Here is a 10672-nt window from a genome sequence, read left to right on the forward strand (position 1 = left end):
TCTCGTAATTTTGAGTCGGGTAGGACGACTATGAGCAGTAAATCTCTCCTTATCAAGTATTTAACGCAACTGCATCCAATCCACGAGGGCTTGAACACAAAACCTCTACTTAATCCAGAACAATCCTGTTGGAACAACGATAATCTACTGAACTAACTTTTTTTTTGTCCTTATATGTATCTTGTTTGAGCCGAAAATACCTATATCATGATGGAGTTTTTTTATCCTCAAAACCTGAACTTACAGAAGAGAAATCAAACATAAATCACTTGAACCAACAAGATTATACTAAACTAACAAATCCAGACTAATATATTTTCAATTTTTTATAAAAACATAAATATCTTATTGAGATTTTCTTATATTAAAAAACAAAGAAAAAGATAAGACTCGTGGAAATTGATGGTGATGAGATAAATTGTAGAAAAACCGAACCGTACAGAGAAGATAATGCGGTGACCCTTGCGCTGTTTGTTCTTTCTCTTTATTACCTGTTCACATTGAACAACGAAGAAATTAAGAATTGGAGACAATAATATTTATTTATTATTGTCTCCAATTTTTCTTCAAAAAAGTGTTGTGTTGTGTTGTGTTGATTTGGGTTGGGTTTTTCTACCTTCCCTCTCTCTCTATCTCTATGCTTATAAGAAGACAACACAATTCCTTTTCCTTCTTCTCTTCCTCCTCTTGTTCTTCTTCTTCCTCTTCCGATTGAGGGAAGAAGGAACAAGAATTTTATTATTATTATTTTTAATTATTATATAAATTAGTTTTTGTATTTTTTGTTATTAATTCTTACCCTTTCTGAGTGAAACAACACAACCCCATGGATTCTTCATCATCATCATCATCATCATCAACCTGTGTCCCCAACGATGCTGCAGCTTCTGGGTTCAAAGACAAGGAGTCAATGGTTGACCCTTTCTTGGTCGAGGCTCTCCAGAACCCTCGTCATCGTCTCACCAGTTAGTCTCTTATCAACTCTCTCTGTGTGTTTCTGTGTTGGATTTTGAACTCTTTGTTTGTGGGGTGGGGGTGATTTTGCTAATTTCATGTTTCTGCTTCATGGGTATGCTTCAAAATTGCTGCTTGAGCTAGGTTTAGATTTGGGCATTTTTTCAATGATTGATTTTTGTTGCATGGATTTTGTGTGCATGGTTTGGATATAAAAGGGATTTTTTTTCCAGATAAGGTTAAATTATGTCAGATCTGGAATTGTTGTGGTTATGTCCTGTGTTATTGTGGTGAATTTGGGATTGAGACTCTGAATTTGATGTGTAATGTTGGTGCTGTTCTGTGGGATTGGGAATGAAATAACCTAAGCTAGATGGTAATTGGGAATTTGGGGGTGCTGGGTTCCAATTTGGCAAAATTTCTGTTCATTTGACTTGCTGAATCTAACAACATCGTCTTTTAAAGGATAAAAGTAGGCCAATAGGCTATGAATGTTTCTGCCATGTAAAATTTCAAAGGATTGAATTGGTATGACAAAAGGAAGCGCCATGATTTCAAAAATTGAATTCTGTGTGAGTGTGTACCCTTTGTTATGCTTTGAATTCTTGAAAACATGGAATTGGGGGTATTTTTAATGGCTTAAAAATTAGGGTTGCCTGTGTCTTGAAAGATATTTTGCCGATCCCGTTGCACTTCTTCCGGCAATACGTTGCCTGGAATTAAGATTTAAGCCACCCTCTGCTGTCATAACCATATTGGTGATAATTTTAAACTTTCAAGTTCCCACTTTGTGTAAGAGATAAGAAGCAAACTTAAACGAGTCGTCCTAGCAATGCAGGAAGGTGGATTAGGAGTTTATAATCAAATTAATGAGCTATTCTTTGATCATTATGTTCTACATGTGATATTCCCCCATCAGTGTCCTTTTTGACTGAACTTTGGTTTGTTTTTCTTCTATTTTTTTACTAGTATGTTGGTGGAAATCTTGATGTTTTTGTTAATTGTTTTTAACTTTGCTTTTATCTTTAGTTTTGCGGATGGAGCTGGATATTCAGAGCTTTATGAATAATGCTGATCAGCAGCATTTTGAGTTCCAGCATTTCCCTTCTTCCTATCTCCGACTGGCTGCACATCGTGTTGCTCAACACTATGGTATGCAAACAATGGTTCAGGATTGTGGCTTAGATGGCCAGGGAAGTAAAATTCTGGTGAGGAAGTTACCGGAAAGCAAATATCCTGCAGTTTGTTTATCTGAAATACCTGCCAAACAGGTGGAAAATGATAAATGTTTCCAGAAAAAAATTGTAATTAGACCTAGGCCTGGTAAAGCTGGTTTGAATGATGGCAATGGTTCTGGGGTGAAAGGAAACCATCTGAGGAGTGTGGAAGAGAGGAAGGAAGAATATGATCGGGCACGAGCACGTATCTTTAGTGGCTCTAGAAGCTCCGATTCAGGTGATACCTTATCTGTGGTCCCCATGGATGGGCAAAGTTCTTTTATGAGCAGGGATGAGTATGAGACTAGAAAAAACCCCATGGCTGATTCAGAAAGAATCATGAGTGTCAAGGATGCTAATGCTACTCGAGTTGCCATTTTCAGAGACAGGGAAAAGGACCGAAGTGATCCAGATTATGACCGCAGCTATGGAAGGTGAGTTCTATCACTGTACTCTGAATTTAATGCCATAACTACAAATACTCTATTATTTTGCCATTTTGCTGGGCTACACTTAGAAAACTGTTATGTTTGCATTAGTAAATATAAAAGCTATCTATGTGATAGAGACAGACACAGAGAGGGGGTGAGCTAAGAATGGCATTTCTGTTATTTGGCTGGCACATTCAATGAAACTCTGGATTCTAGAATTTATTTAACTTGTGATGTGACATTTAGAGGTTTCTTCCACTTTTTATCCTCCAATTTTTGTTTTGGTTATTTTTTACTTTTTGCGTTTTTGCACTGCATTAACTATTAACATAATAGTCGGCTTACTTATGAAGTTGTATTATGTTTTTTAATGCAGGTATGCTAGGAGTATGTCAATGCCTGCCGTTAACTTGGTGCCTTTTAATGTGCAAATTACCCAACCTTCATTTGCTCAATATGACACTACTTTCAATCAGTTGGTTCAGATGCCACCAACTCAGGCTTCACTTGGCTATATACCTCCTTCAAGTCCGATCATGAGCCCTTTCTGTAATGGGGGATTGAATCAGACACCTAGGGATCCTGCTTACCTACAGTGGCCAAGTCCTACTATAATGTATGCACATTCATATGACCAATTTAGACATGCTGTTTACCAGGTAAACCTCATTTTATTTACTTTAACTTTGTTTCCCTGTTCAATTTGATGAGTGACTTCTGTACTTGCTTCAAAATTCCAAGTTCGGCTTAATTTAATTATATAAATAAATAATGTACTAGGTTTCATGGGTGATGCCTCTTGATTATTTAAAATGGCTTTTGGTATTGATTTGCCTCTTGCCACACAATGTGCAGAGATTTGGATTGTTTGGCCACTCCCCCCCCCCCAAACTTGTAGTACTCAGATTGTTTGGGGAGCGTAGTTATTCAGTCACAATTTGAATTGCCAAGTTAAATTTGGAATTTGAATCGTGAATTGGAAATTGTAAAATCCATAAGCACATTATAAGATAGTTAAAATTGTATAATTGATGTTAAGTGCTTGATGTATAGTGTGTTTGCTTGTGAACCATAGAACACACCAAAATCGCGAAGTTTGTTTAACACTACTTATAGTAGCGTCTGGGTCTTACATGATTATAAGGTCAACACACTATTCCCAAACATGCATGTAGAACTTGGGAATTGCTGAATAGCTTGACCATAAGTTTCAAAAAACAAATTCTAACTTACATGTCAAAAGTCAATTTAAATAGAGCAAAAAGTACAGCCAAATTAGAGTGAGCAAGTAATCATGTGAAGCCCAGCCCCAATGGGAGCAAGTGATTGAGTGGGGCTGTGTGAAGCTCCACTCAATCATGTGAAGCCTAAGAATGAAAACAAAGCAAATGAAGTAACTAAATGTGGAATCAATAGTGCTTCTCTTCATTTATCAATTTAAACTTATTTGATATTGTTCAATCTATGTAGCTGATTCCATCTAATGGAGAAGACTTTGATTGTCATTGTTGTTGACTTTCAATTTATATAATGAGAATTGGTGAAAGGAAAGTAAGAAATAAGTGAAATAATTTTTTTGTTGATTCTTGTTATTCATATTGGTGATACGAATCTCATCGATTCATACATGTATCACGTGTTTCAAAATCATCTATGATTGGCATGATATGAATTGTCAGATTTGTGACTAGTCTTGAAATGTACGATTTGGATTGTGAATGGTTGAATTCTGAATTGTCAGCTTTTACAGATTTCCCCCCCTCAAAGTGTATTTTGCTTCAATAGATTTTCCTGATATGTGATGTGTGTTGAGTAGGTTCATGAATTTGTCCTACTTTACTTTGTTTGAATTCTACTCCCAGACAAGGATTGAGGAATCTTTACCTTTGTGTTTCCACTATATCTAATTTTTTCCTTGTCCCATTATCATGATTCTCATATACTTTTTGCTTCTTTTCAGGCTCCATTTGGTCAACAGCCCTTGAGCTTTGACTATTCACAGAACTACTAGATGATGGCATTTAGGGGAGGGAGGAGGAAGATTGGATTTGGATGCAGATCTATGTTAGCTTTTTAGATGTTTCTTTAGATTCATTTTCAGTACTTCTTCATAGACCCTTGTTTCTGTTATTGTAGTGAACCTTGGTTCAGTTTTGATGGTGTTATAGAAAATTATTGGGTACTTTCAATATGACAATTTATAAACTAGTGAATTGTAGTGGATGACTCTGAATTTAGGAACATATAATATGATAATGTCTCTGTTGGTTTTTTAAATATGGCTATGTATAATGTTAGGGGGGCACATAAGTGCTTGTTTTACGTCTATGCTAAGTAGCGTTTATAATATTCCTTTGTAGGAATCTTAAGCTGAAAGGATAAGCATACCAGCTGGTGGCAATTAAAAAATTGGTAGATCAATTTAATATTGATCAACCCATCTTACAATTTGGATCTTTAAAAATAAAAAAGTATTGAGAATTCTTGGTCAGAAGCAAGATTGTTTCTTTTGCGATGGTGACTTGAACTGGTTCAAATGGTGAATTATTAGCTCTTAAAATCATTTTGTAATATCTCATCTAAACTACTAAGCATGATTGATGAAAAGGGATAAGAGTTATAATAAAGAATTATAGTGGAATTTTATTATTTCCCTCGACATTCCAGGTTGGACTTCAATTCATTAATTATTATTATTTTTGCAAATATTGTTGAAAAGATCAATTAAGGATGATTACATTAACAAAATTGGCAGTTACAACTTCTAATTTTTTATAAACGTTCGGAGTTAATTACTTTATCATTTGCCTGTGCCACCACCAAGTGCAAGTGAGGATGTCATTTTGCACCATATCACTCCCTCTGAAGGATTATGACACTCTTCTGAATAGCACTTATGTTCCTTCTCATGATCAGCTTGCTTGTCTTGTTTGATCCCCTCTTCTGGTCTCTTTTGTTAAGCTGAATGTGGATGATTTCTGTTGTCCAAGTAACAAGTTGATGGGTGCTGGTGACATCACTTGTAACTCCTCTTCTGAGTGGGTGGCAGGTTTTTAGCTTGCTTTCATGGTAGTTGTCATCTACCTGCAGAGCTTTTGTCTCTAAAGAGTGGTTTATTGTTGGCTTGAGACTTAGGATATCGCCTGGTGATTTGTTAGAGTAGTTCTTTCATTGTCATTCGTTTTCTTGAGACTTCTACATGTCTTCTCCCTCGTATTATGTCTTGGATGAGGCTATTTCCATTGTTATTCATCCCTAGAACGTCCCTTTCAAGCATGTCCGTCGTGAGGCAAACTCTTGTGCGGATCGCTTAGCTGCTTTGAGTTTGCGTAGGCAATGCTGTTTCCTTAAGTAGTCTTTCCTTCCTCAAGATTCGTTGTCGTTGCATGCTTCAGATAGAAGAAGTCTAGTCTAGTCTTTGTTTGTTTGCTTCTTGTTTTTAGTTTCTCAATACTGCACAAAAAAAATTACATTATTTTAAGTGTAAATTACACTTCACTACTTTGAGTTTTTCCTATACGACAATAAACTCCAAATTTACTCAAATATTACACTCCACCACTAAAAAAACATAATTTTGTGGCAGATTTAAATCTGTACCTAATACTTACAAATTTAGCTGTAAATTCTCTTGAAAATATTCTGAAATATCTTTTTAATACTTAACATGTCAAATCTAGTGATGGATTTTTCCATTACTAAAATATCCATTCATTTCCTCACCAATATTTTAGCTACCACTCTAGTTACGGATTTTGCTACCATTCAACCATGAAAAATATGAATAATAATTTGGCCTAACATTCTAGTTACAGATGGATTTCGTTATAGATTTCGTTATAAATTGTGACGCGCATGTACCTGTCATTAACATGCTTCTGAATTCCCCGTTTGAAAGAGTTTATTTGAGCTTATATGATAGCATAAACGCTTATGTCAGTGTTTGTGAGAGCTTATGAGAGCTTATTTTCAGATAGCTTATGAAAAATAGCTTATGTAAGTTGTTTTTCCAAGCGAGACATTTTTTTACTACTAGAAAATTGCAACTTTCCTATTAATTTTCTGCGCGAATATTTTCTTTGTACTTTTCACAAAATATTTTCTATTTTAATTAACAAAATGATTTAAATTTGATAAAAATAAAATCTTTCGAACTTATTTCTATCATAACAATACTCCTAATTCCTAAATATATTCAATCTTTGTTTATTCTCATCGAATTTTGATTATTTTATTTTCTATTTTTTTTTTGGTGCATCGAAAAATTAACAAGACAAAAAAAGGGCTAAGGGATTGCTAGAGAGTCACTCAACAAGATGACTTCTAGCTCCGGGAAGGGGATATCAACAGCAGAAACCCCCAACGAATGTGAAGTAGAAGCATGCTTCGCGAGACAATCAATTGCCTCATTCTGATCTTCTCTCTACTGATTTCATCTAAGCGTCCAAAGCAACATATAATGTAAAGTTGCACATTCTCACTATATATGTTGATTTGCTAATTTTTGTGGGGTTTTGAAAAATGGTTTCTAGTTTCTACTAACGATTTCTCGCTTTGATTTTAAACTCTCACTAAATCTTCATTGTCTATCTTTTGCTACCTCATTCATTTGTTTAAGGTAATGGAGCGTAATTTGCTCTTTTATTTAATTATGGAATAAAAGAGTAAATTCATATTTTGGTGAATGGTTTCAAAGAGACTGCCTAATTTTTATTGGTCAAAGGAGTATGGAATTAAACCCCGAAAGGGTTGCAAAACGACACTTACAACATGTGAGAATAACTCTTTTTGAGTGTTGCTACTACAATGCGCATGCACATGAGAAAATGAAAGGCAAGCATGCACACTCAAATTGACAAATCCAGCATAAAGAACATGATGCTAAACCCTAAAGGGCAAACAGTAGCCCACTAAAACCCAAAGATCACATAAACTAAAATTATTTCTGAGCAAAAAATATCAAATCCTTTTGAACAAGACTCTCACTTAAAAGAACTCAAACGGCTCTGTCGAAGAAGTAAATTATGCACCCACCAAGGAAGTCCATTACGGACTCAACAACACTTATGGGGTCAAATGAACATTTCTAGAATAAGAGTAAGAGAGAAGCTTCTGTAGATTCCATACACACCTCAGCTGCAAGTAAGTACGCAAGCAGAGGCATCCAATACCATTGATGGAAAGGGGTGGCGAAGATGGCGGTAAAGGACGGATGACCATTGCACGAGTTACCACCGTAGCTGGAACTGGGAAGAGCAGAGGAGAGTGGCGTTGCACATCAAGAGACTGCTTAGTAAAAACTAATAAGTTGTTCTGTGTTTAGACCTGCCATGTTTTGGGTGGGTTCAATAATAGACATATCTAGTGAGAGAAATTAGTAGCAAAAATATTGGTGAGGAAATTAACGTTGGATGATTTAGTGACGAAAATTTTGTCACTAAATCCTATGTTCAACATTAAAAATTATTTTTTGCAGCTAAATTTAAATTTATAAGTATCAACTATGTGTTAATAACCGTCATAAAATTATGTTTTTTAGTGGTGCTAGATCATAAAAAATGGAGTAAAGTGTATATTTGAGTAAGTTTGGAGTTTAATATAATATAACAAAATCTTAAGATAATGAAGTATAATTAACTTTATTTTTAAATAGTGAAGGGATGAAACAATATTTTAAATTGTATTTTAAAACATAAACGCACCAAGATTAGGATTTTTTTATTACTTATTATATATCACTTTTTTTTATATAAAATGAACATTTTATTATAATTATGATTTAATTTTCTATTAGCCTTTCTATTATACAATTTACATGCTTTTTAATTATTATAAAATTTTGACAACGCAAGGTGTGTGGTGAGTTGCCTTTATGGCTAAAGAAAGAAAGTTAATATGGAAGTTGTACCTTAGATTTTTAGCTTGACTTGGTTTCTACATGTTAGAATTTTTTAGAATGTTTTAGTTCCAAGTGATATATACTCTTTATGGTGAAGTATGATAATTCTTTTGAATTATGATTATTGGTGTAGATAATCAAAGTGAATGTAAAAATTGAGTGAGAGCATAATGTGATGAGATGTTGACTTACACATAAGCAGCGTGAAATTGGCAATAGAACTGTCAATTTGACTCACAACTCGCGATCAAACCCAACCCAATCCAACTCGTTGGTAGGTTGGGCTGGTCCAAATCCAATCGCCTAAGGGCATGTTAGATTGACTTGGTTCATTAATACTTTCAATAATTACTTTTCTAATTTTTTTACACTTTTGTTTTCTTCTAAAAACCCGCAAGTTAACCTGCCAACACATAGTGGGTTGAGTTAAGAGACTTTATTGAAAGCCACTAAAACAAGCGGTGATAATCTCAGCTTTTGGTAAAACATTTTTTGTGAAAAGTCACTCTTGTATGTTTGTGGTGGAAAACTGGAAATTGTTTGTGGGTGATGAAGTTGAAGGAGGTATTCCCCTGTAAATACCCGAGTATTCATCGATTTTATATATCCCCACAACAAGACTTTTAAGCTTGTACCTGACTTTGATAAAACTTACCTCAACATGTGCTATACTATTAAAAAAAATTCAAAAATTTTAATCTTATGCTCACAGTCATTTTTATTTTCTTATCACCCAATTTTTTTAATGATGTTCATTGCGGCATTTTCCCTAAGACTTAATTCCAAACACCACTTTAGAACTTAGTTAATTTGAAGCTTGTAGAATGGTCTTATCACACCTATTTTTCATGCAGAAGAGTTCGAACTTAAACCAACCCCCTAACTTGTAGTTAGTTCAACAATCGTTGGCTTGAGTTAAAGCAACAATAGTTACACAAAGTCACAAACTAATACTCACACAATAAATAAAGTTGACTTAAATAATAAAATCAAACAATGTTAAAAGATCCTGATGAGTTTTCATTTATTTATTATTATAATGTAGATCTTGCACAAGGAGAAAAGGATGCAGAGGATGATCTGTACATTATTCCATCCATCCCTTTGTGACCAAATTATTGTTTGAGAGATTGACCCAGGGTGTCTTCCACCATGTTTCTCCATTGTGCTGGAATCCTGAACCTCATTCATGTTTTGTATCAAGTAGCCCAAATCTGATAGACTGGCCTAGTAATTGAATAATAAGTAAAGGTGGGATTTGGTTGGCCCACTCACATGTGAATTGTGCTATATGAATATAAAATTTGTTGATTCTGTATCAATCATCCATCAAGCAAAGGAAGCAAGTTACAACTAGATTTTTGTTTCTGTCTATGTAAGATTCTCCTAATCCATTCCTTATTGAATGCTTGTCACATGGCATTATACTCCCAAGTTTAGGGCAGCGAAACTGACATTTACCTACATCCACTCAGTCCTTGATGTTGTACTTCTCCTTAGGATAGCATAGCAGGATAGTTACTTTCTCGCGAAAAATAATTTATTCACCTCATTTCAACCTAACACCTAAAGAGATAAATGAATAAAATAGAGAGAAGTGAAAAAATGTGATGGTTAATATGATGAAAAAATAAGAGAACAAAAAAATGAGTAGAAAGAAGATAAAAGAGAAAATAAGTGTGAAACCAAAATTGCTTTATCTTTTGTCAATATTTTATTATTTACTTAGAGGTGGTTTGGGGGAAAAGAGAGAGTTGAAATATTTTAAATGTTTAAATAAATAGCTTCTAATTTACCAAATTTTTAAATAAAGCCTATAGAATGACAAATTAGCATAAATATATCATATTAACATACTAACTATTATTTCTCTCTATTTTAAAATAAACATAAAATCCTCCCCTCTAATTCCATAAAAAACCCTCCTATGAAATAACCTTTTAAACTAGGACATGATCATGATTTGGTGATTTAACATGTCGTGAGAAAATGTACATAATTTCGAGTCTTGTCATACAATTAGAGATTTGATTAGTACCTAATGCACCAAGAGAGAATTTATTTGTCGTGAGTGGACAAGTTTCAATCCAAGTTTTGACAAATGCTCAGCGCACAAAGTTGATGACTAGATCATCAAACTCAGAAGGTGGTTCAAGTTGCTTGCAGAAAAC

At 34.4% G+C, this 10672-nt stretch overlaps 1 protein-coding gene across 1 annotated transcript; it reads left to right on the forward strand.

The window, feature by feature from the left end:
• The first annotated feature begins 449 nt into the window (after positions 1–449).
• LOC130730042 (uncharacterized) lies at positions 450–4879 on the forward strand. The gene is made up of 4 exons (XM_057581918.1): positions 450–965; positions 1984–2605; positions 2979–3261; positions 4563–4879. The coding sequence occupies exons 1-4, from the start codon at positions 827–829 to the stop codon at positions 4611–4613; spliced, it is 1095 nt and encodes a 364-aa protein (XP_057437901.1). The 5' UTR covers positions 450–826; the 3' UTR covers positions 4614–4879.
• Positions 4880–10672: the final 5793 nt, after the last annotated feature.

This window comes from Lotus japonicus, chromosome 1 (genome assembly GCF_012489685.1).
Source record: "Lotus japonicus ecotype B-129 chromosome 1, LjGifu_v1.2".
NCBI classification, from domain to species: Eukaryota; Viridiplantae; Streptophyta; class Magnoliopsida; order Fabales; family Fabaceae; genus Lotus; species Lotus japonicus.